At 42.8% G+C, this 27,587-nt stretch overlaps 1 protein-coding gene across 3 annotated transcripts in view; it reads right to left on the bottom strand.

Annotated features, from left to right (window-relative positions):
* Positions 1-27,587, bottom strand: part of LOC119649264 (adenosine deaminase 2-like) — a 64,426-nt gene that overhangs the window by 24,498 nt on the left and 12,341 nt on the right. The window contains exon 1 of one of the 3 annotated variants that reach the window (XM_038051351.1): positions 20,643-20,901. The exons of 1 other annotated variant lie outside the window; for it this stretch is intronic. Coding sequence is in view for 1 of the 2 variants with exons in the window: in XM_038051350.1 (XP_037907278.1) it covers positions 20,437-20,442 (6 nt within the window). In the remaining variant the exon portion in view is untranslated. Of the gene's footprint in view, positions 1-20,436; positions 20,621-20,642; positions 20,902-27,587 lie in introns of those variants that run through there. One more of the 3 variants, XM_038051350.1, reaches the window with a different exon arrangement.

The following is a 27,587-nucleotide window of genomic DNA, read 5'->3' as shown; positions in this document are numbered from 1 at the left end:
GAAGCTTTAAGTATGAAAGGTTTTGTGTATTTTATTTACCGAAAAACATTTGAGTGGACATTTGAGCCATTAGTAACTAGCACGTAAGGTATATGCATATATCAGGTTAGAATAACCACTTTTGGGCGACACTGACATTCAAAGCCTTGAATTTGCACAGAAACGACAAACTTTGACATATTATAACTTTGTTAGTAATGGTACGATTTTTATCAAACTTGGTAGGATTAGCATTTATACGCCTCCCGCCTCCCCTTTAAATTTGACGACGAATGACTTATGCGCTGTATGCGCGAGCGTTCACAGTTCCCACTTTTCCCTCAAATTTAGTATCAATCGCTATAACCACTTCCGAGAAAAATGCGTGTGACAGTCAGACGGGCAGACATACAGACGGACAGACAGTAAATCGATTTTAATAAAGTTTTGTTTTAAGCAGAACCCTAAAAATCCACTAGCTTCAAAGACGACTTTCAATGGAATGAAGCGCCTCTAAGGCAAATTAGGGTTCTAATCTTATTCTAACGTCCTAACCTGACAATATGTTTTGAAGTTTCCTCACAATTAAAAAGCGAGTGGTATAGTAAATTTTTTCAAAAAAGTTCTTCGGTCATAATTTGATGGACAAACACTATATATGATATTACTACTTATGATAAATATCAAATGTATGGTCACCAGACCGTCAAGTTTTAACAACCTAGTAAATCGCTTTAGTAGCTAATATTGACTACATCGACTCTGTGTCCACATCAGAATATTCACTTAGAATGAATAAGCAGCAACAGTTCTAACGAAATAGATAAACGTATGTAGTACAAGTCAGATACAAGTATGATACTTGTTGCGAAGTGTCACCATCAATGGCATCAAAACAACTCCGCACGTCACAGGTCAAGATAAGAAAATACAACTTGGAAGAAGATCAAAGGTTTTTTCACGTCTGACGAAGCTAATATCTACGTGAATGATGAAATGCATGCATGACGTGCTCCTCTGTGAAAAAAATCTGAAATTGTTTTTGGAACTTGGAGAATAAAGACGGTGGAATAGTTACGAGTTTGCCTTCAAGACTTTGGGTAGCACTCTTCTAGCTCACGCTGCACTATCCACATTTTTTTGTAAGCTATTTGTAACGAGCCTTTACATTTGATAGGGCTATTTCCATTTGAGTTTTGTCAACCATAAGGGCAAAGCTGGATCTTGTGTGAAGTTAACCTAAAGTCGGTTAGTGGAGTCCTTGCCAACTTCTGCCTCCCTTGGTTGACGAATATTAACTCACTGTAGTCGCTTGGCTATCCTCTATGTTCCACGTTAAGGAGCCTTTTGTGAAAAATCTGAGTGCGATGGAGCTATCATGGAAAAGTAAGTTTTATATATATTCGAAGATAAAAGCCTTTGTGATGTGGGCTGGGCTTTGGAATTTCATACTTTAGCTACAGAGAGTTCTGTGCGACAGGGGACAGTATTTAATTATAGCAGAAAATCTGATATTCACCAAAACGGTTTTCATATCCTTTTTATATGTTCAATTTGCTAATAATTCGAGCAGCCCAAATGTTGTATGTACACCTTTCCCGCAATCGCAACTGAGGATAATAATAATCATTGACGCAACAATCCAATTGGATTAGGGCCTTGGAGTGTGTTAGAGCACTTTATTCAAACTGTAACGGTACACTACAGAATTATAGTACCTAATAGGAGTCATTGCGCTCGTCCGAGATTATTACCCTGATTTCACTCAGGTACTGATTCACAACAGAGTCTTCTGGCCACTGCCACCAGTGAGATTTGAACCGCGACCTTCCGTACGATATCCTTGTGCTCTAACCACTCAGCTATCCGGACACCTCAATTGAGAAGTTGTACGATAATGTACAATGCCTCGAAAAACTCGTTTCCCTAATTTTTAGCTACTAGTTTGTACAGCTCATAAATCGTACTAGTCGCGAAATGGAGAACTTCTTTCTGTGTGCTCGCTTTGCACCCACGATATACCGATTTTGCCATATTATCCTCGAGTTGCAAATATTCTAGCTGGTCGCCTAGGTTACACGCGGGTTCATGGATAGTATTTCAAACCCTCTTTCCGCAGAATATTGCCTCAACTCTCATGGAACGTGCGCTCCCTGTACAGAGCTGAAGCTGATGAGCAGCTAGCCGATACCCTGTCCCAATATAGGGCTGGTGTAACAGCGTTACAGGAGATGCGTTGGACAAGGACCGGTTTTCTGGAGAAGAGCCATTACACCATATATTATAGTGGCCATCCAGTAAACGATGTGCTCGGAGTACTTTTCTTAGTCAGCCAAAAAATGAAACCTGCTGTTATCGGCTTTGAAAACATAAGCGAAGGGTTATGGATTCTGCGCTTCCGAGACAAGTTTAGAAATGTAAGCTTCATTAACGTTCACGCCCTTACAGAGGAGACTGCAGAGTCGGAGAAGGATACCTTCTGCGAGGCAGCAGAACGAACCCTCGAAGCCTGTCCCAGATATGATATTAAAATCATACTTGGGGATTTTAACAGCCAGGTAGGGAAGGAGCTTACACCAAAATACAAATGATAACGGACTGCGGATTATTCAATTAGCAGCGTCACAGGAAATCGCGGGCCTCTCCAGACGGAACCACTTTCAACAAAATTGACCACGTGTTGGGGGGCTATCACTATCACTTTGGGATGGGGTTCCGAGCTCGAATAATAACACCACCTAGAATCCCCTCTGACAATCAGGTGAGAGTTAACACTGAAGCCATCCACAACACAGCCCTCAGCGACACCTATAAAAGGGAAATGGATCTGGCAATAACCGCAGTCAACAGAGGACCTGGAGGTGAAGCATCAACAAATGATCTTCACAACCACTTGAAGAACGTTATCATTGATACGGCCACAAACATACTTGGCCACAGCCGCAAAAAGAGTCGGAATGGTTGGTTTGACGATGAATGTAAGCTAGCAGTAGTTTGACGATGAATGTAAGCCGCATACCGAGTAATGTTGCATTCTCAAAGAACGCGGACACGCGCAGAGACTTATCACGAATTCCGTCGAGTGGAGAAGGAACTTCACAGACGGAAAAAGGAAGCCTGGGAGAACCAACAAGTGTGTGAACTAGAAAGGTACAGGGAGCAATCGCACCAGGCGCGGAAGTTTTACCAACAAGTCAGCAGGATGAAGCCTTATATGCAGAGACAAAGAGGGAAATCTGATTTCCGACAGAATGGGCATATTGGAGCGATGGGTTGAGTATTTTGATGAGCTACTGAACAACCAGAACATCGTCGAGTTGGAGGTCCCGCCAACTGAAGACGAGGGACAAATACTGCCACCACCCAGTTTAGGAGAAACAGTCCGTGCATTTCATCGGCTAAAAAATCATAAGTCGCCTGTTGCCGATGGAATTACAGCCGAATTGGATAAATATGGAGGCGACCAGTTACACCAAGTGGTTCATCAGCTTGTGCTCAAGTATGGGACAGCGAATCAATGCCTGACGATTGGTAACGAAGCATTATCTGTCTCATACATAAAAATGGAGATATCACACAGTGCAGCAATTATAGAGTTATCACGTTGTTGAGTACCATCTATAAGATATTCTCCACTATCTTGCTAGGCCGGATAGCCCAGAACACCATTGGCCCATACCAAAGAGGCTTCAGCAAATCAGCAACAGATCAGATTTTCTCTCTGCGGCGAGCGATGGAAAAACTGTTGGAATATGGACAACAGTTACACCATCTATTCATCGACTTTAAAGCCGCCTACGATAGCATAGCCAGGGTAAAACTGTACACGGCCATAAGAGAATTCGGTATCCCTACGAAATTGATAAGACTGACTAGGCTGACCCTGACCAATGTGCGAGGCCAGATAAAAGCAGCAGGATCACTGTCAAGACCATTCGACATCAACAACGGTTTACGACAAGGGAATGCCCTATCGTGCGTCCTTTTTAACCTGGCCCTTGAGATAGTGATCCGTGATGCTGAGGTAAATGGAAGAGGTACGATCCTCTTTAAGTCCGCCCAACTACTGGCCCATGCTGTCGATATCGACATCATGGGAAGAACCACCCGAGACGTACAAACTACCTTCATCGAGATCGAGCAAGGGGCAATTGGCGCGAAATCTTGGGCTGCACATCAATGAAGGCAAGACAAAATATACGTTGGCAACGTCAGCACCAAAGACGAATCAATCAACAACATCAAACCGCACTGGTCAAACACGAAGAAGAATAAGGATAGGAGAATACAACTTTGAGACCGTTCATAATTTCTCTTATCTAGGGTCGAAAATCACAACCGATAACAGCTACGATGAGGAAATCCGCGCACGGTTGTTGTCAGCCAACAGAGCCTATTTCAGCTTACAAAAACTGTTCCGCTCGAAACGTCTCACCATAGGGTCAAAGCTCTTACCTGGGGGGGAGAATCCTCCGAAGAATTTTTGGCCCCCTACATGAGAATGGACGATTCCCTAGCCTACACAATGACGAAATCTATGAGCGATACCATGACCGTCCGGTTGTGGATAAAATCCAGCTCAATAGGTTATGGTGGGCGGGTCACTTAATCCGTATAGATGAGGATGATCCCACCTGGAAAGTCTATAAGGGCAATATCTATGGTAGAAAAAGAAGACAGGGCAGACCCTGCCTAAGATGGAGCTAGGGCGCCAGACAGCTTTCAGGAATATCGAATTGGTGGACCTCGGCGCAAAACCGGGATGTCTGGAGTTCCTTATTAAGGCAGACCCAGACCGGATACCGGTTGTTACGCCGTTGATGATGATGATGATGATTGCATCAACTCACCCGTATCTTAGCCATCTAAAAAGTTGCTAACTTGATGATCAAGTACCTCGCTGAAGGAGGACAAAGCGATTTGTACAGGAGCCTAGATTGCAACAATTTCGGAGACACAAAACTTCCGCGTTATTGGCTGTTACGTCACAAGGATTTCTGCACGATCAAGGATCAAGAGTGATTCGAAGTTTCTTTTGTAGGCTCGCGATTGTCAGCTCTCGGCTCGGTATAGTAAAAGGTTGATAGTCAGTTATGTTGTGGTGCTCTGCTTGCAAGATATTATAATAGGACAGACATCATCCATCTAAGCTATTAATGACAAAAGGATGTCATGTAGATGTTTATCAGGTTTCTCGAAATAATCGTTGCATTGCCCTGTGGTGCTTTAAACTGCTTTCAACGCTAATCACATGGTTTCTTTATTTGTAGTAATAGTACGATTTTGATCAAAATTGGCGAAATGATGATTCATACTATAGCCTATATTATTTTTATATTAGAACGCGAGGATAAACTTAGTTTGCCAAAAACCCAGTAATATTATTAACTTAATTGGAATAGGTATCTATTTGGAGAACACGTTGAAGTTTGGACACCGTATAGAGCCAGCCTCGTGATTTTTTTTATGCATTTTTCGGTTGGGCAGTTTCTGCTAAAGGAGTCATCACTTTCGAACCCCGTACCCAGCGCCATTTCAACAAATGTCAAAACTAACACTGGTCGAAAAGCCCTAATCGAGACCTTTTATTTGATAGTTTCCATGACTATATTTTGACAAATTTGACACCTCCCTTTTGCATGAATATAAACTCCTCTAGGACACGATGCAGAAAGTTGTAATTCGCTGTAGGTGTGAGCGCTCACAGTTCTCACCTTCAGACCAAATTTAGTGCGAATCGGTATAGCCGTTTCTGGTGACAGGCAGACAGACAGAAATTGAACCAATAAAACTCGGGGGTCACGGGATCTTGGGGGGTTACGGACATAATAATGTTCACTAGCATGTCCGCCTTGGAGGTTGGACCCAGGAGTATTTTGGAAAAATGTCGGCCACATTCCAGGTGGATATACATACATTTTATTAGCAAGAGGAGACCGTATGGCGGGAACTCACCATTCAAATTTACTCCGACAGTTGGTGTGGAGCTTTTAGCGTTCAATGTTAACGAATGCACAGGAGCTTCTGCTCTAAAGTTACAAAAGAGAGGAGAAATTTGAATTCCTATTGGCTTGTGAAAACGGTGGTCAATAAAGAATAGTATTTTGTGCTTTCCATGAGAGGGCAATTTTGTCCACATTGCCGCTGAGTGTAGAGTCATGGTATTCTAGTGAAATGTGTGTAATATATTTTAGGACCTAGATCCAAATTAGTTTATTGCACTTTAATTATCAATTGAGTAAGGGGATATGCCTTTAGTAGGGCAATTAACAGCACTTTAACTACCTCGAGAAAAGGGATCGAACCTTCAAAGGCGGATGCGGAAGCTTGGAGGAAGGTAGAACCGCGGAAAAGAAATTATCGGAGGAAGATTAGACCGGAGGTGATTTTCATTTCCAAACGAGGCGAAGGGTCATATGCCGATATTCTCAGGAAAGTGAAGGCAGACCCCGAAGTCACCAATTTGGGAGACAACGTCAGCCGTATTAGACGGTCGCAGAAGGGAGATCTTATGTTGGAACTTAAGAAATCCAAGGATGTAACCGCGGACAAATTCTTAAGCCAAATCGGGAAGACTTTAGGGCAGGAAGCCGACATAAGAGCTAGCAGGCCGGAGATCACTATAATCTGCAAAGATATAGATGAAATCACGACGAAGGAGGAGGTTCGCGAAGCGTTGGAGAAACAGTTCGATCTCGCCGGACTACAAGAGTCAGTGGTGAAAACGCTAAGGAAAGCCTATGGGGGAACACAAACCGCCATCATCAGCCTATCAGTGGAGAACGCACTCAAACTGTTAGCAGCAGGGAGAGTGAGAATAGGCTAGGTTATGTATCGCCTTAGGGAACAGGTGGCGTTAAAACGGTGCTTTAGATGCCTTGGCTTTGGTCACATTGCGAAGTCATGCACTAACCCAAATGACAGGTCAAAGCAATGCATGAGATGCGGAGTGGAAGGCTACATCAGCAAGGACTGCGGAGCTGACCCAAATTGTCTACTGTGCAAAGGAAAGGAGGGTGTGGACCATCGGCACATTGCAGGCCGGAATACAAGAGAGCCCTTAGCACAAATCGCAGATGAGGTTGATACAAATCAACCTCAAACACTGCGAGGCGGCGCAGGATCTACTCGCGCAAACCATCCGCGAGAAAAACATCGATGTGGCCATACTAAGTGAACCATACCGAAACCGCGGTGGTAGCGTTTGGGTCAAAGACCAAATGGGCCAAGCAGCGCTGTGGACTTATGGAGAACAAGTCTTCCAGGAAATAATGGAGCACCCGGAGGAGGGCTTCATCAGAGCGAAGGTGAAGGGCATTCACATCTACAGCTGCTATGCTCCACCCAGCGCTACACTCGTCGAGTATGAGCGGATGCTTGCTGCTCTTGTCTTGGATGCAAGAGGACGTTGGCCGATCATAATAGGAGGCGATTTCAATGCGTGGGCTCTTGAATGGGGCAGCCGGATAACTAATGTCAGAGGACGTGTTCTCCTCGAAGCATTCGCGGAGCTGGACGTGGTACTGGCGAATGTTGGGTCTTCGTACACTTTCCGGGGAAGGGGCCTGGGGTCTATAGTGGACCTGACATACGTGAGTGCCACTTTAGCCAGTAGAATCGCTTGGCATGTCAGTGAGGACTATACTCACAGCGACCACCAGGCAATCTGCATAGAGATCAAGGGCGGATCGAGCTCGAAAAAGAGTTTTCGCAAAATGCCGGGTGGTATGCTTGGCTGGACAGTGAAAGCGTTCGAGGGGGACACGTTTTCCGCGGTGCTCAAATCCGACATATCCCTGAATGGTACGGCTGGAGAGAAAGCCACCCAGATCACTCGATGGGTGATTGCTCCCCAGTAGGCAACCCAACTACTGGTGGAACAACGAAATCGCAAGTTTGCGAGCCGCATGTTTTCGGGCAAGGAGGCTTTGCCAGAGGCTCAGGGGAAAACCCGGTGGCGACGGTCGAGAGGAGGCACACAAGCAATTGCGTGGCCGCCTAAAGGAAGCCATTCGGAGGAGCAAAAAGAACTGCTTCAAACAGCTGTGCGACCATGCCGACATAAACCCTTGGGGCGAGGCTTACAGAGTGGTGATGAAAAGGCTGCGGAAATCACCCCAGGTGACCTGTCCGCGCCTTCTGAAAGATATTGTTACCACTCTGTTCCCTTACCACGAAAATAGGGGAAGGCAAATTTTTGTCCAGCCAAATGACGACATAATACCGCCTGTAACTGTGGAGGAGCTGCGGGAAATATGTAGTAGATTCGGTGACAACAAGGCCCCAGGTTTGGATGGCATCCCCAACCGAGCTTTGAAACTGGCAGTGAAGACTAGGCCCAACCTTTTCGCCAACACCTTCGAGGCGTGCCTAAAAGAAGGAATATTCCCTGCCCAGTGGAAAAAGAAAAGTTGGTGTTGCTTCCGAAGCCTGGCAAGCAACCTGGAAACCCAGCGTCGTATCGTCCTATCTGCCTGTTGGATACAATGGGGAAGATGATGGAGAGAGTCATCTACAACAGACTCCTGCCCATCGTTGAAGCCAGAAATGGTTTGTCGGAACGCTAGTTTGGTTTCCGACGCGCCCACTCTACGGTGGACGCAATTGGCATGGTGGTAAACCTGGCAAAAGGTGTACTGATTTCTGGCGGCTGCTGTGCCGTGGTGGCGTTGGATGTCAAAAACGGATTCAACTCGGCCAACTGGAATAGAATTAAAGGGGCGTTGGCTGACATAGGTGTCCCCGGATACTTAGCGAATTCGGTGGAAAATTACCTCTCAGAGAGGACTCTCTGATACGGGACGGATGAGGGCCCCAAAGAGTACATTGTCACAGCCGGGGTACCATAGGGATCGGTACTTGGTCCCCTGTTGTGGAATATCATGTATAATGGGGTGCTTGCTCTTCCCGTCCCAGAGGGGACTACGATTGTCGGCTTTGCTGATGACCTAGCTGTGGTTGTTGCAGCAAAACACCCAGAAGATGTGGAGGTTTACGCAACGGAAACAGTGAGAGCGGTAAAGTCCTGGCCAGAAAAGGCCGGGCTGACCTTGGCGGACGCGAAAACGGAAGCGGTCTTAATAACAAAACGCAGGAAAAATAACACTGTAAAAGTGGAGGTCGGTGGACATACGGTCGCATCAAAGCCGGTTATCAAATACCTGGGGGTAATAATTGACACCAAATTGAGTTTTAGGGAACACCTAGAGAATGCATGCCAAAAGGCAGCCGGTGCCACCACGGCACTTGCAAAAATGTTGTCAAATATTGGCGGGCCGAAACATTGCCGGAGGTTGGTGCTAGCCGGAGTGGTGCGCTCCATCCTGCTCTACTCGTCACCTGTGTGGGCAGAGGCGCTTGCAAACTCTCAGAGACGGAAGCAGGTGAACCACATCAGATGAGGCAGTATTGGTGGTGGTAGGCATGATCCCGGTTGACATTCTGGCCAAAGAAATGAGTGTCCTGTACAATGCAAGACATATAGAGGGGCATGCACAGCGTAGAAATGCGGCAAGGTCAGAGTCGCTTGATCTCTGGCTCTGAAAGAACAAAGAAGGAGGAAAGCTGCAAATAGGAGAAGGATGAGTGCCTAAGAGCAAACCTACCCCGCGAAGTAATACCTCAATGGTGGTCCCGCGGGGCTGGGGCTGAAGAGACCGGGGGTGGTTTTTAGTGGGTGTGAATCCCACACGCGCCCGCTGTTGTTCCGCCGTTCGGGCGGCGGACGTGTCTTTCTAAGATTTTCCACCTCCGTTTACGCACAAAAAAAAAAAAAACAGCACTCTAAAATATTAACCAATTGAGGGGCCGGTATAGTAAATTGGTCTAATATATAACAACTGATCGCCTGCAGTTGCGGGTTCACTCAGCCAATTATTTTAAACTAATATATTACCATATTTTTTATGGATTCATGTGAAACAAAACCTTACTAGAATCGATTTAGTGTCTGTCTACCTGTCTGTCACACCCGATTTATTAAAAAACAGCAGAAGTTATTGTCAGAAAATTTGGTGGGAACATGTGGTCTGCGAATCTTTTTACATACAGTATGTGACGCCAATTTCAGTTGAGTTTAAGAGGGCCTCGTCATAGATATGAAAGGAGGTGTACAATTTTTGTGGGGTATCAAATGGAAGGGCTTGACTAGTACTTTTCGAAGGTGGTCTTATTTCTGATATTGGGTGAAACATAGGGGGCGGAGGGCTCAAAATATATGTATGCCGCCACAAGTCTAACAGGTCTCGTTCTCAGAATGTATCCAACCGAAAAATTTGAAAAAAATAAAAATGGTGCGTCTACACAAAATCTAGGAATCAAAATAATATAGTCTAATACTTTTTTTTCAGAAATTTATCCGAAATCCCTTTTAAGGTTCATCCTAGAAGCACAAAACTATTATAACTAATAATATAATACGCAATTTGAAAGGTTTGAAGGAAATCCAACAATTATCAACAAAGTTATAGAAGGTCGAAGTCTTGTATTTCAGGTAAATTTATCGCAAAGTAAGAAGTATCTAGCAGCATCACCATATAATGTGAACTCATATGAACAGTGGAGTTGGGTATATCAAGGAATATTTTGCTGAGCTGAGGAACATCGATCCGAAGTACTTACCTTAGGGAAATCTAGGTATGTGGGTCTCACTAGCAGTGGTCGTATCTTTCTCACGGTGTTTCACTTTGCATAATCAGATGGAGAGTAGTAGCAGTGCTTCCATTCATGGCAAACCTGGGTCCCCCCTTCGCTGCTTACGGCTCCTCAAATACAATGTTGTTAATCCTGTTGCTTTTCGTGGCTACATTTGTCTGATTTCTCTTCATTTGTCTTCAACTTCGATGACGGCGATGCTTGTGGCGCAGTGGTTGAATGAATTGCCTCTCTATGTTGATTTCAGTGATACAGGCAATCCTCCTCATTTTGTTTTGACATTGCCAGAAAAAAACAAGGAAATCGCTCCTAAGATTCGATTGGAGCCTAACCTTGATTGAAGGTTGAGAGGTTATTGTCATTTCTATTCTATCGATGATCAAAAAGAACCGTGAAGATAGATTTTAGAGCGCGCGTTGGATGCTATTGGTAATGAAGAGGGATGCTTCCTCAAATGATTTTTTTCAACCAGAAGAACTGTCACATCTCACACTCTCTGCAGATCTGCAGAAAGACCTCGCCTACATTACTAGAATGACAAGTGCAATGATATATCAGCACATTGGGTTTCAATTGGCTGATGGTGAAGAACTAATTAGGTCTACCAAATCGTTGTCAGCAGTAGACATAGTAGTTGTTTTCTGGATAATCGTAAGAAGATGGAGGCTGAAATCGGTCTAGACTATTATTTTTTGCTCACTGAGTTTCGGTTATATGTTGCGGTAATCAGGAGTAGCTTCAGCCTTACAAGTTCCCGATGGATCGTTGCCATGAATTATTTGTCTTTCAAAAGTCCCATGATTTTAATGTAAATGAACATATGTGTTTTTCAAAATGCCGGTAACAAACCGGGGATTGAAATACAGTTGCATCACAAAAGAATGCATATCCGATTAATCATCTTTCTCTGGTGGAGTGGCTAGTAATTCTATTATGTGAATACTGATTGAACTATTTCCTGCCAATTTTAGAGCTAGTTAGTTACTATATCTACTTATCGACAAAGCTCGAGAATCTGAAATGTTTCTGAGGAAATGAAAGAAGGAGATGACCGTTAATATCCTGACCAAGAGCACCCGCCTTGAGTGTGATATCTGCGTTTTCTCTGTTATCGCAAGGATATAATCTGGGATAATTTTGGAGCAGCACGGGAAAAGAGCTGCCAGGTTTTTGCTCTGAATGACGTCAACATATCACGAATTATTGTAAGATGCTGCGCTTAATTTAGAACTCCGCTTCATGAGAATTTTCGACCGTATCTAAAAGGAGGGTATTTGGGGTGCTCTGATGCATTGCGGATAAATTAATAGGTGCTGCCAGAGCGACTTATGACGGAGAAAAATATCACTCACCGCATCGAGGTTAAACTTCGTGAGTAATTGAAGTCCAAAGCGGAATTTGATCACTTTGTATTCTGCCATCGATCCAATAGCTTTGACTGATGATTTATTGTAGCCTTCCTGTCTAATCAAAGGACAGAACATCCAGTTCGTCCATGGTAACACCGAACTGATGTACCTTGATGCTTTAGCAACATTAGATTCAACATATGATCGTTATGATTTATGACACAAGGGATAAAAAAGCCAATTACCATAATATAATATTATAATTCTTCCAAATTAAATGCTTTGTTAATTCGGGTATTAGATATCCTTATCGATGAGTGGAAGAAGTGGAGCGTTATTTGTCAGCTCTCTGGTACCGCAAATATGGTTTCTCAAATAATATCGTAATGCATAATAAGGGTTGAAAGGTTGATAAACAAAGAATATGTTGCGTTAGGCTTTTGATATTGTTATTGAAACACGGGTTATGACAAAACAATATGAATTTCATTAACTGCAAGCAAGGTTTTGTCAGCATAAACAAGGATTATATCTGAGTGCTTTGCAGGCGACTAGAGGAGGAAGGGAAAGCTGACGCAATATATTACGTTCCGCATCATAGTAAAACCTCTAAGTAAAATTAAGCCTAATGTGGAGACAATGAAGAGCTATTTTTCATCAAAAATATTATTGCTTTTTATAATTGGTGACGTAGGTTGTGTAGCATTTTTTGACGGACTTATTCGTATCCAAAAGCCCATGATATAATGCCACAAGCATAAAGGCTATGCAGATGACTCCTATCGACGTGCTTTCCGTAAAACCAATCGTAGTAATCAAGACGGATAAAGAAGATCATAGAGTAAGCTTGTGGCGTAGATTATGTAGCATAAAAACTGCCATAGAATGTTAAGTGGTACGGAACTGCCATCTCAAGTATCGAAACATGGAAGGCGACAAGAACCATGGTGAACACCAATTACTGCTAAATCCTTTGGGTTGATTTATGAATTCATTATTCTACGTAAAATCTGTGAATACTAACATAATGCAAGTAGTATAACACATAGGTCTGAATGCGTTCATTAGAAAACAGAAATGTGATGATTAAATTATTAGGCATGTAAGGGCATCGGAGTTGAGTTATGGGAAGCGAAGAGCTGGTACGCAAAACCCTTGCCGAGTGAGTTTTTCAATGGCGTTATTGAGGATGGTAGAATCCTATCTAATTGGCGAGAAAACACGAACGTTCCAATATAGAAAAAGAAAGCACCACCTGAATGTTTAAATTACTGATTATTGCGCATTCCATAAACATTTTTGAACGCATTCCTGACAATCGGATGCGCGATATCATTCACATAACCGTGGGCGAGTCGTTTATACCAAGAAATGCGAAACTGTAGTAGACTCTTGATAATTCAACAGTTATGGGACCAAAAACGTGTCGGATTACCAAAGGTGTACGGACCATCAAAATTTTTGCAAATGTTTTGTGAGCAGTAAATAATTTACAATATGAAAATTTGTATAAAATAATAAATAGGGCAATTTGTAAATAAAACAGCCCTGGTAATAATCTCGGGCGAGCGCAATGCTGACTACATTGCCTCCCATAGGGAACTATGATCCTGTAGGGTGCCGTTAAGGTCTTGAATAAAGTGCTCACACTTCATGGTCCTGATCCAATTGGTTTTTGCGCCAACGATTATTATTATTATCCGAGTTATCACAATCGCGGCAGATGACGGATTTTACCTAATACTAGCACTAAGTGTCAAGCATTTAGGCTTGGACGATCCTACCTACTTAAAAACTAAAGGGGCCCTGGTGGTAGTGGCCAGTGGTAGGTCAATGGGAGAGCCAAATTTCTTTGATTTCTCGAGCCAGTGGCTTACAGCTCACTTTCTTCTCCACGTATTTTCGTTCGATGTTGTTGTTATCGGGGATAGCAACATCAATTATATACACGGAGCGACCCGTCTTGTCAATTAACAGTACTTCAGGCTTGTTATGTGCAGTTTGGTGATCAGTCATAACTCGCCGGTCCCAATACATGCTGTAAGCAGAACTATTAAGTACTGCTTCCGGCTCATATCAATAAACCGGACAAGTTTCCGAGATCAGCCCATGCTTGTATGCAAGGTTTCGACGGATAACCTTACATACAGCATTATGCCTGGTGATGTATTGCACCGGTGCCATACAAATACAGCCAAAAATGAGATGGTCCAACGTCTCTAACGCCGTACCACACATTCTGCACTGATCATTCTCCACCCGTTCTTTCATGATGAGCTTTTTATAAGCTCGACCACGCCATCTTGAATGGCACCCATGAATCCTTCCGTCTCAGCAAAATGCTCGCCCCAGCACATTGCCATCTGTTCGATAAATGCAAATCGACAAATGGCTGCCAAAGATAATTCACGTGTTTACCGTGCATTGCCTTCGACTTCCATTCCGAGGCAGGTTCATCTGCTCCACGGCAGACTTTGGATGATACATTTGAAATTTGGACATACTTTTCCGTATCTGCCGCTGGACGCTTTCCAGATCGGTCTTCGTCCACGGCAATATTCTGAATGCATAAGCCAGTAGAGAATACATTCAATGCGCTTATTTTATTTTTCCCCGAGAGATGCGATTTCAGCACCAGCATCCTTCAGATCACCAACTCGAACAAGGGTTCCTTGCAGAATTCCTAGGTACTTGAAGAAATCTGCCTCGGTTATAGTTTCGATGTGGAGGTCACCAATGCTATGTCCGGAATGCGGCTCGTGATGACCTTTGCGGATGGCTTGGATTCGACACTTGTCTAATCCAAACTGCATCCGAATATCACGGCTGAACATATCCATATTCATCATCATCATATCATCTAAGTACATCAAATGTGACAGTTCGCGCTTAGCACGTAGGTCAAAGTTTATTGAAAAACCATGCCTTCTAGCATTAATGAGTAGCCATGAAAGTGGGATCAGTGCCTTACAAAACTAAAGGGGGCTCAACGAATCCCCCTGGAAGATGCCCCTCTGTATACGGATGGGCTCTGATGTATTAGCACCCTCAGATGTACGCACTGATAGGGTGGTATACCACCCTTCCATGACTGTCGCCAAAAACTTTATTAGTTTCGGATCAATGCGATACAGATGTAGGATATCGACTAGCCATAATCAATATAGCAACTAAAGAGGTTTTTTGGCCTCTAGTTGCTTGTGCTACAACTACTGAGTTGATAATGGGTTGCTCTTTGCAACCCCTTGACCCAACTCGGCAGCCCTTGTGCTGCTCGGACAGAATGTTGTTGATTATTATTATTATTATACTCTGATAAAAAAATTGGACTTTGTTTTTCAATATGTCGCCTAAAATTGCAGAGGGTTTGCACCAGGCTGGCTCTATACTGTGTGCAGGGCCGAAAATACTCTCCATATCGATATCTTCTCAAGTTAAGGGTATAATAGTATACTACTATATTTTTGGGGAAATAGAGTAGAAACTCCTTTAAGATTATTCTAGAGTTATGAAAACAGTAGATTTTAGTATGAAGCATGTTATCCCCAAATTTGATCAAAATCGTATTATTACTAACAAAGCTACAGTAGCTTAAAATTGACTTTACCATTTAAATTTACTGCAGTCCGACATACCAAATGCATACACATAACCGGCATATATTCACAGAGAAAACAAACAAAACGTTTTATACTTGAATCGCTGAATTTCTGGCTTCCCGACTTCTTCAATTTTATCCTCATTTTTTAAAATGACATAACCTGTTGCTCTTCTGATATCGTAGCAGTCTGGGTTTCTCCACACTTGGTCCTCTTATCTTTTATGGTCAAAGTTTTGTGTTTACGTTTCGACTTTGGGGCCGCCATTTTTACAAGGGTATTATAGGTCCCAGGGCAAAAGGTGGATTGGTACCCACGATGGAGCATAAAACCTGGGAAACGCCTGCTGAGCCAACACCAACAGCTCTACTACCAAACCCTATCTCCACTTCCACGTGGTGACCACTGGGAGCTCTTTCGTAATGAAAAGCTGCAGACGGAGAAGGATGAAGGCGAGTCTCCCGCGCCAAAAAACGGGACAAATTGTATGAACTGGTCCTCCAGGTTGGCGATTGAGTAGGACTGACAGCCCTACAGGAAAACAACTTGTTACGAAGCCACAATAGGAGCCTCGGACTGGACGGATTACACAACGACGAACCCGCAACGACAAAGGAATAACAATTTGCGCATTTTCTCATGGAACGTACACTTGTGTACAGAGATTAAGCTGCTAGTCGATACCCTGCCCCAATATAGGATTGATGTAACAGCGTTACAGGAGATAAGTTGGAGAGGAACCGGTTTCCTGGGGAAGAGTAGCCACACCATATATTATAGTGGCCATCCAGTAAACAATGTGCTCGGAGTAGGTTTCTTAGTCAGCCAAAAAAACCTGCTGTTATCGGTTTTCAAAACATAAGCGAACGGCTATGCACTCTGCGGTTCCGAGGCAAGTTTAGAAATATAAGCCTTATTAACGTTCACACCCCTATAAAGAAGACTGCAGAGTCGGAGAAGGATACCTTCTACGAGGCAGTAGAACGAATCCGCGAAGCCTGTCCCAGATATGATATCAAAATCATACTTGGGGATTTTAACAGCCAAGTAGGGAAGGAGCCCGTATTCAGGCGATACGTTGGTTCCCATAGCTTACACGAAAAAAAAAAATGATAACGGACTACAGATTATTCAATTAGCAGTGTCACACGAAATGGTTGTTGTTGTTGTTGACCCTGACCACTTTCAACCAAACCGACCACGTGTTGATCGAGCGCTGCCATCTCTCAGCCTTGATGAATATCAGAACATATAGGGGGGGCAATATAGACTCGGATCACTATCTCGTTGGCATGGTGTTCCGAGCTCGAATAACAACACTACCCAGAATCCCCTTTGACAATCAGGTGAGAGTTAATACTCAAGCCATCCACAACACAGCCCTCCGCAACACCTATAAGAGCGAAATGGATGCCGCAATAACCGCAGTAACAGGTGTCCTGGAGATGAAGCATCAACAAATTATTTCCACAATCACCTGAAGAACGTTATCATGGATACGGCCACAAACATACTTGGCCCCAGCCGCAAAAACAGCCGGAATGGTTGGTTTGACGATGAATGTAAGCTAGTAACGGAACGGAAGAATGATGCATACCGAGTAATGCTCCTTCTCAAAGAACGCGGGCACGCGCAGAGACTTATCACAAACTCCGTCGAGCAGAGAAGCGTCTTCACAGACGGAAAAAGGAAGCCTGGGAGAACCAACAAATCTGTGAACTAGAAAAGTACAGGGAGCAACCGCACCAGGCGCAGAAGTTTTACCAACAAGTCAGTAGGATGAAGCTTTATACACATCGATGCTCATCCTGCCGAGACAAAGAAAGAAATCTGATTTTCGATTGAATGGGCATATTGGAGCGATAAGTTGAGTACTTTGTTGAACTACTGAACAACCAGAACATCGGCGAGTTGGAGGTCCCACCAACTGAAGACGACGGACAAATACTGCCACCACCAAGTACAGAAGAAACAGCCATCGGCTTAAAAATCATAAGTCGCCAAGAGCCGATGGAATTGTAACCGAATTGGTTAAATATCGAGGTGACTAATTACACCAAATGGTTCATCAACTTGTGCTCAAGCGCAGCGAATGAATGCCTGACGATTGACAACGAGGCATTATCTGTCTCATACATAAAGAGGGAGATATCACGTAGTGCAGCAATTATAGAGGTATCAAGTTGCTGAGTACCATCTGTAAGATATTCTCCTCTATCTTGCTAGACCGGATAGCTCCATACGCCCAGAACATCACTGGCCCATACCAAAGAGGCTTCACTCCAGGCAAATCAGCAACAGATCAGATTTTCTCTGTGGGGGCAAGCGATGGAAAAACTGTTGGAATATGGACACCAGTTGCATCATTTATTTATGGACTTTAAAGCCGCCTATGATGGCATATCCAGGGTAAAACTATACACGGCCATGAGAGAATTCAGTATCCCGACGAAATTGATAAGGCTGAGTAGGCTGACCCTGACCAATGTGCGAGGCCAGATAACAGCAGCAGGATCACTCTCAAGATCATTCGACATCAACAACGGTCTGTAACAAGGGGATGTCCTATCATGAGTCCTCTTTAACCTGGCCCTCGAAAAAGTGATCCGTGATGCTGAGGCAAATGCAAGAGGTATGATCCTCTTTAAGTCCATCTAACTACTGGCCTATGCTGACGGTATCGACATCATGGGAAGAACGACCCGAGACGTACAAACTGCCTTCATCCAGATCGAGCAGGCGGCTATTGGCGCGAGATCTTAGGTTGCACACCAATGAAGGCAACATGTTGAAGTATATCTTGGCACCGTCAGCGTCAAAAACCAATCAACCAACAACATCAAATCGCACTGATCAAACGGGAAGAATAAGGATAGGAGAATACAACTTTTAGACCATTAATAATTTCCCCTGTCTAGGATCAAAAATCACAACCGATAACAGCTACGATGATGAAATCCGTGCACGGTTGTTGGCAGTCAACAGAGCCTATTTCAGCAAAAACTTTTCCGCTCGAAACGTCTCACTATAGGGTCAAAGCTCTTACTGTACAAGATAATGATCTTGCCAGTCCTCATGTATTCCTCGGAGACTTGAGTTCTAAGAAAGAAGAATTGCGAACTCTTGGGCGCGTTCGAGGGAAGAATCCTCCGAAGAATTTTTGGCCCCCTACATGAGGATGGCCGATTCCGTAACCTACATAACGACGAAATCTATGAGCGATACCATGACCAGCCGGTTGTGGATAAAATCCGGCTCAATAGGTTACGGTGGGCGGGTCACTTAATCAGTATGGAAGAGGATGATCCAGCCCGGAAAGTCTCTAAGGGCAATATCTATAATAGAAAAAGAAGACGAGGCAGACCCTGCCTAAGATGGAGCCATGGCGTAGGTCAGGACGCCAGACAGCTTTTAGGGATATTGGTGGAATTGGTGGACCTCGGCGCAAAACCGGGATGTCTGGAGTTCCTTATTAAGACAGGCCTAGACCGAATACCAATTGTTGCGCCGTTGATGATAATGATGATGATTTTTAAAAAAGAAAAACCGAACATCACGGCGGGGAGAGTGGACAGAGGGAAATTCACGCACTGACAAGCTACAGAACAACATAGGTTATGGACACAAAACTGTTTACAGAACAATCCGAACGGACGCGCGAGTGGCGGTGAGATGAGATAGATTCACGCAGCGAGAAACTCCAGAATCTATGTAAACAATATTGTAGTAACCTTGAAGGGAGGATGCGTCGAACTACCAAGTATGTCGAATTACAAAACGTCGGATTATTGAGAGATTACTGTATTGCCATATAGTAATACACGCTGTGCGGTTACTCAAGGTGAAATACTGTGAGAAACATCGCTTCGAGTGTTCTTTACGGGAACACCTAGTGTAAGAGAAGCTTGTGCGGTGGCTTAAAAGTTCGAAGTGTGGCAGGTATATCAAAACCGCTTGGTGGAAGGGAGGAAGTAAGTGCTTTCGTTATTCCACTTTGTCCTCCTTACGGACGCTGCGACAGAGGATATCCAACGTTTAATGTTCTACACACTTTTTTATCCAAATGATGTTTCGAGCAAATTGTCCAAAATTGGAAAGATTGTTTCATGCAGCACGGTCTGAGATTGCATCTGAACCATTTATGACAACCAACCCCAATGAGACACGAACTATCACTGTCAACGGGAGCAACTTGCTATTAGGAAACGATTTGAGAGTCTCTCGACTCCACCCAGATTAAGTCCGTGCCGAGTTAAATGGCGCAATCACAACCCCTTTCAAAGTAAATGCCTACCAGAAACCCAGAGGCGTCTACTTCAGTTAATGAACATTTATTGTTCAACCCGAATTAATCAGGTTGACTGAATTTTGAAAATTGGCCACAAATACTGTGTTGCTAAAGCGTTATTTTCGAAAACTACGGACGATTTCCTTTTTTGGGGACGAGGGGAAATGACTGACCCTTGCACGAGAGGATGCTTACTGTTCGGCGGTCCCAACAGTAAGAGAACAAACTGTACTTCACTATAGTGGCATAGTAGGTATACTACTGTGACTCAATGGGTAATCAATCTGTCCTTTTTCGTGGAACCGCGCATAATGTGTTCTGTTTGAATATTCATACCTTACGTAAGTATATGTTATTTCCAAATTATTTTTGTCCTAAATGTCGGAATAAGACACTGCCAGCAGTGATACAAGCGGAAAGACGCGCCGACATTCATGACCGAATCAACATTTGATCCCAGTGCATATAACCAACAAACTAAGTTGCAAATTAATTGACGGAATACATGGTCATCATCACCATGGGAATCAATTTATTTTCGTGTAATTAAGTTTCTAGAAGAAATTACCAGCATGAGAGGATGGGGTATTGATGCACTAAATCAGATTATTTTCACTTGAATCACAGATTTAACTCAACTGCCCTCGGTTTTGCTTTTCTAGTATATAAAATTGAGTGATGCACTATGTGACAAAGTTTTAAATTTTATTTGGAAATTACGAAACACAATAAATTTTCCAACCAAATTTACAGCAAACAATATTATTAGCGTACCTTTTCGAATCAATTTACGCTTTTTTCTTCTTGCTATATACGTGCAAGTGTTACTTGGTAATGGTGTACCGCAGCGAACTTTCACCACATTTGTCACAATCACGGCGAGTATTTAATTTTGATAACATTTCTGATTGAAAAAACACAGCGAATTTTTAACAATTAAACCGAAATAACTACTTGTGATAAGAAAATAATCAATTCCATTTATATCTGAAATCTGAGTGTGATCATTAGGAACATGCTTTTTTCTCGACGGAAAACAGGGGTTTTCTGGGTCGTGGAAGTATTTGCGCAGCTTGTTATGCAGAGTCCAAATAAAATTAGCAACAACACTCGGAAAGGCGTATTTAATTGAAAGAACTATCATGCTGATTAACAGGAATTAGCGTCTTAGTGACCAGTCGTAATTTATGGATTCAAAAAGCTCCCGTCAACAATCAACTAATCTAAGCTCTTATCACTGCAAGTTCGTATGTACAACTGATACCATATCAGCCATCTTAAGTTACTAATGTTATCAAATCGCCTTTAATCCATTGCTGATGATCATCTATCTAAATATAATGTTTATAATACCTCAGTGTTAATTGCTCTTTTGATAATTTGCAGTAGCCAACCGTCGGTGACACTCCAGAAATTGGGGTGTCAGCAGCATTGACTGATGGTGTTATCAAAAACTGGGAACCAGCTTCCCATAATGACAGGTGGCGGAACCTTAATGCTGCTAGATACACCAAACTTTTCCTGTCAGAACCAAATAAACATACTGTAAAGTTTATCCTGTCTTGCAGAAGTATTGTAGGCATTCTGGTTGGTCATAATTCACTAGCTATATATATGTTAAGAATAGGAATTATCCAAGATGATACGTGTCCATCCTGTAATGAGGAAGGGGAATCCACGAAACGTTTTCGCCTATGGACGCGTCAGACATCAGATTTTTGGTGCTGATGTGCTCCAACTACAACGGGTAACATCACAACGGGGACATTCTGTTAGACGGGTGAATCGAGTACAATGGATCACTAAGATTTGAGTGTTCATAGATTTTGCCTCTCCCCCACCTCAAAAACACACATACTCTTGCCGATGAAATGGTGTATAAAAAAAACAACACATTTTGAAAACTTCAGACTTTTCCATATTTTACATGTATATACTACATAATATGATGATGATGATACTACATAATACACATTTTTTATACATTTTAATATAATATTATGTGTAAAAGCACCTGGAAAAGAAGAACCCGAAAGTAGATTCTTATGGAAATTACGCCTATCATCTCTCCTCTTCAGCCATTCGAATGTGATGTGTGAATGTGAGCTGTTAATGGAGATTGATTGATTTTAAAGCAGGGGAGAAAAGTAAGGTGGGAATTTCGACTTCACTGAGTCGCTGATAATGATTCTTTTGAATATTTTTCAGAATATTGCTCAAGAATCTAGGAAACAGGAAGAGACGCATCGAGCGACCTTGTAATGTATGGAAGATGTATTGCATAGGTACAATGTGGAAGTTTCTTCAAAAGTACCGACTTAAATATACTCTATCTGTATAGAGTTCAAATTTCTTAACATCTAGCTAATTAAGTGAGTCTCCCGCAAAAGAAGATAAGGAAGATGCTGTCAAAAATGACGGGCAGATAGTCTATATGATAGAAACAAGGACTAACGGTTTCCTCCAGAGTAGAAGCAACTCATCAGACGCCGCCTCACCTCTGCCCTGGGAACAACGTGACCGAAAGTGCAGTAGGTGGAAAACGCTCCTTGATATAATCGCAAAAACACGACAAGGATGCGAATTGTATCAAGTTAAACTGCCAATAGTTTGAGCCTAAACGAGGCTAAAGCTAGATTATTGTTTAGGATAGGGGGGATCCTAAGTCGACATCTATATGATGTTGGATGGGACCAAGCGGAGAGCAACTTACTCTCAGGTTTCTTAGTCCACGGACCCCTCGTTTGTAACCCAAGAGCCGCGATCGAGAAGGAAGATCCACGATGGATTAAATCTTCAATCGATGTTTCTCTTGTCTAAAATGCCGGATATGAATTTTGCGGATGTTACCGAAGATTCATAACCAGCTCCGAAAATTCGAGGGGCCTGGTCTGGATCGGGTGCAGAATTTCTGGTGTAAAAAGATTACCAGTATACATGGTTGGTTGATAGACGGCATAAACCAAGACATTAGTCAGCCAGAGGAATTTCCACCTTTCTACACTGCGGGAATTACCTATATTGGTCCTAAAAAGTCACGGTGCAGGACCGATTAGTTGCTTATCAACCCTCTACAAATTTAGAGCATCTATTGTTAGTGGAAGAGTTATTGCGCACGTCCGGACCAATAACATTCTGTCGAGGAGCAAAAGAGCTACCGAGTAGAATCAAAGAACAACTCATTATCGTCTCGGTAGTTGCAGGACAGGTAATTAGAGCCAAAGAAATCTCTTTAGTTACTATATTGATTACGCCAAGGCTTTTGATAGCATCCCGCACACCTGGCTAGTCGATATCTTACATGTGTATCGCATTGATCCCAAACTTATGTTCAAAGGGGCACTGAATCCCTTTAGTGGCTACTGAATGATGCTGAAGGGCATGGATTTGGGATGAAATAAGACCTAGGTGCTAAGTGCGAGCTGATACACGGATAGTAAAGGTGTTTACTCGTGATATTCGGATGGAGTTTGCATTAGATAAGTATCAAATTCAAACCATCGACAAAATTCATCACGAACCACTTGCCGGACAAATTCTGGCTGGAAGCCGATGGACCTTCCTCATGATATCGGAGACTGGGATGTGGTTGACATTGCGGAACAACATCAACGCCAAGTCAATTCAATACGCGTTTATTTTTACAGTAAAGAGCAGGCGAATCCTGCACATGTGACTGCTTGTAAGGCAAAATGTGGGTTGGCTCCACTTAACTTGAAGGACCGACTTTTGAGTGAGGTGACGCCAGACCAAGAGTGGATCGATCAATGAAGGTTCAAGGTTAGGGATATTCGACCATCTGATTTTTGGCCGTACTATTATCATATGACGCCGGTGCAATACCAAGGCAGGTATAATGCATAACATACAAGCATGGGTTGATCACTGGAACATGTCCGGTTTTGGGATGATATGAGTCGCAGTTAGCACTAGATAGTTCTGCTTATGGCTCGTATTGGGACCGAAAAGTTTTGGCTGACCGCCAGGGAGCACACAAGTCTGACGTGCTGTTAGTTGACAAGACCGGTCGCTCCGCGTTGCTATCCCCCAAAATAGCATTAAAAAGATTGAAGGGCAGAAGGGGAACAGTCAGTGGCTTAAAACAAAGAAATGGTAATCGGTGATGTCACTGAATGATCACTATTTATTTAAGCTCAAGGAGATTGAATATTTAAAGTTTTTATAAGGAAAACGAAAGTGTTTGAAGCGTTTCTCTCATATATACTCTAGTTCCTAGAGCTCTGTCTTCACAAAGATAAAAACGATTTACCTAAAACACTAACCAAACACAATCTCCCTCTGCTAAGTCCAGCTGATCAAAGTCAAACCTCATCTGCCGGTCTGGTTGCCGCTAATTCTTACTTTTGCTGACCCCGACCTTAAAATTCAAATTCCAGGTCGGTGGCAGCAGAAACAAGAATTAGATATTCTTTTTCCAGCCAGCAATAAGTGTTAGGGAATTATTATTATGTAAAAGTTGAAATTATTTAATAAGAAATTAATTTTAGGGTTTAGGGGAGAGGTACTAAGTATTAGTGATTTTTTTGATAAAATAAAAATAACCCTGCAAGTTAGGAAATTGGAATGAATTGGAACAGCTAAGGTTCGCCAAAACATCAGAAAACAAAAAAAAAATGTGGCGTATTACCAAATACGTCAGGTTTTCTCTGGACGAGGCAAAATTTTGTATCTGTTGCAAAGCTGCGGACACTACAGTCTATATGTGTCTATAGCGAATTTGGAACTGTAAATGGAAATGTTAAAGTATAACCACCTCACGCAATTGTTACTGTATTATACAAACTTTATTTCAATCGATTGTCCAATACTTTGCGGACAAAGTACTGCTTCCGAGGAGCGTCCACCCAAATGAGGACCTGCGAGCATTTTTCGAGGTTCGTGGGGGTGTCGACCTCCGGTGCCGTGTGTCGGGAAGGTGGAGTCGGCCGCAGGTTCGAAACCGCTTTTCTGAGCAGACGCAGCATACCGGAGTCGCTTAATGCTGTTCTGATGCCTAGCACAGGGTCGGCGGGGAGGCGCAGATTGCCCCCGTACACCATCTCCTGGGACTGGCCGTGAATTCCTTTCGATGGGTTGTGCGAAGGCCGAGGACGAAAGGCAAAGACCGCGATCACGTTGGATGGTCGTGAGCCATTAAGGCGGCCTTTAGCGTCCGCTGCCAACGTTTCAGCATCCCATTGGACTGCGGGGGGGGGGGGGGAGGTGCTTGCCTAACACCGAGGAAAGAATAGACTTGGATATTTCTTGCCATACTGCTACTACCGCATAAATTTGCTTAATTTTGTCCGTTGGTTCTTTTGTCCCGGTTTCTCTTTCAAAAACGGTATGTTTTAAGAACTGTTGTAGAGATAGAAGGGAATATAAAAGGTACATCTATAACTGTATACGTTGGCACTAGGTGTCGCAATTTCGTCTACTTTCAAAAGTGTTATCTACTGAGCTGGACAAAAAATTACAAGTGCTAGGAGTGAGTTCTCAAAAAATAAGAATTTAGTTGTGTAAAAAGGACAGGTTAGATTTCATGTGTCTCTATATCATTTTGCGAAAATCTGATTGAAAATTTTTCAGCAATGGAACGAAACAAGCAAAATTGGTAATTATCTTTCTCATCTTCTTCTTTAGCCTTTGTCCGGTTCAGAAACAGCGTTAGCTCGTAATTAATAATTAATACATTCAATGAATGGTTTTCAGCTGAAAGAATTTTAAAGAAATTTTCCAATAGTTCACAGACAGGAAGAACGCTTTTGTGTTATATGCGTAGATATGGTATAGTGTATTTCAGACTATGTCGCGCTAATATTTTCTGATGTTTTAGAATGCAGTAAATTCACATGAAGAAGACAAAAAAAAAATAAAATAAAAGCCTTTCAGTAGTTAGTAATTTAATGAAATAATTTCTGGCGTAGGGCTCTAGTATGCGTACCTCCAATTGGTAATAAGTGTATAATAATTGGTAATTCTCTCATGAAAAATACCAATTTGATGTGCTAAAACTTTGTTGATTTCAATACGAATACCGCGAAACATATCAGTGCCATGCGATATATATCAGTTATACTATTGCAAAAGTGTGTGAATCAATAAACTTAAGGAGGGTTTTCAAGTAAACTTCTAAAATATAGTAATCTGCTCTATTAACTTTATTTGACCAAATATCGAAATGGGATGTATTTTGAAGGAGAGAAATTTTGCTTCATACAATTCACGAGTTAGCACTCCAAAGCCCAAGAACGATGCAGCCCAGAACAGACAACCAGCTAACTTCACATATCCCAAATCCCCCGACACTGCCACCAAGTCATCTGAAGGGTATTCATATGGTCTGCGCAGGAGGATCGAGAGCGGATCACGCTTTGCCCTTTATGAATCAAATTTGAGTGGTATCCTTCAATATATTCGAGGAAAATTGTAGTTATATCTTGGCGCAATCGCGGCACACGCAAATGCCTTTTCAATTGTGGCACTCGCTCGTCATTGCTTTCTTCCACTCACCGAGGAAGATCTCTTAATGGAGTTATGGAAGAATGGAAGAAGCAGATTTGCAGACGCAACAGTAACTGCTGTTAGTAAATATCCATTTCATCCACGATGAAGTAGACCTTCTGCGGGTGCTATATAGTTCAAAACCAAGGTGAAGGGCTTGTCATCACGAACCTCGTAATTAACATTCTGTCTTATACTGGTTATCATAAGGGAGTACTAAATGGATGAGGTAAGGACTAGTCCCACACCGCATTACCGTTTACTTCCGACAGACTTGCCAGAATAAAAAAGCACAGTGCCGCAACGGAAGGGGGGTGCTCCCGAAAGTCCCATCGTCTTACCTCGTTTAACCCCAGAATATCCAGACTGTGTCGCTGAAATTCAATTTTAAGCTGGAGCAAGCGAACGTTCTTAAGAGCGTCGATATCGTTGTCAAGAACTGTTCGCGCATTTCAGACTCTAATCATACCAGTTTCCAAAGCATAAGGATTTTCGAGAACTGCAGGCTTATAGCCTGCCTTTAGTTACCTTTTTCAAGCAGTGAATTCTTCGAGTGGATTCTGAACCCCTCAGTTCAGAACGTAATCACTACTGAAAGAGGGCGCCGATTTTCCCCTTAATAGTAAATGCCATTAGTCAACGTCGAGTTCACCACAGCTATTCCCTAAGACGCCAAGGGGTTACTCGGGCATTCGGCATTATATAACTCTTCTCTACTCCACTAGGTATCTAGGCAATTTATTCCCGAGAAGGAAATCTATAGGAAAATGGAAATGAAAGGTATGCAGGTACTTATTGCTCCCAATATACTTAATTCCGGTGATCAAACGAAGGCGGTTTTTTTAACACGCTCGACACTCAATTACCGAAGCAGCGTTCTTAGTTGGCATGAATAGGGTGTAGGGTAAATAACAATTTTGGATGAACCTTAACCCTTTGGATGCAGGTAACTCAATAGTCGAGAGGGACAGGTGACCCAAGTTCAGTAAAATTTTCCTGAGAAAAAATCGTGATGGGTGATGTTCTCAGCTTTCGGTTCCGCGTTGAAGATGTTATGTTACATAAAAAAAAATTTGAAGAAAAATTAAAATTTAAGCAAATCTTATTATTATTCCGCGAACCTCCTCCTGGCGGATCGGTATTTTCTGGTTTCTTTAGCGCCGTTGACGAAGCCTCTTCCAAAGTTAATTAGCTAGACTTTTTTGAAGTATAGGT

The sequence above is a fragment of the Hermetia illucens genome, chromosome 2 (assembly GCF_905115235.1).
Source record: "Hermetia illucens chromosome 2, iHerIll2.2.curated.20191125, whole genome shotgun sequence".
Taxonomy (NCBI): Eukaryota; Metazoa; Arthropoda; class Insecta; order Diptera; family Stratiomyidae; genus Hermetia; species Hermetia illucens.
This window is presented reverse-complemented; position numbering and strand designations above follow the sequence as displayed.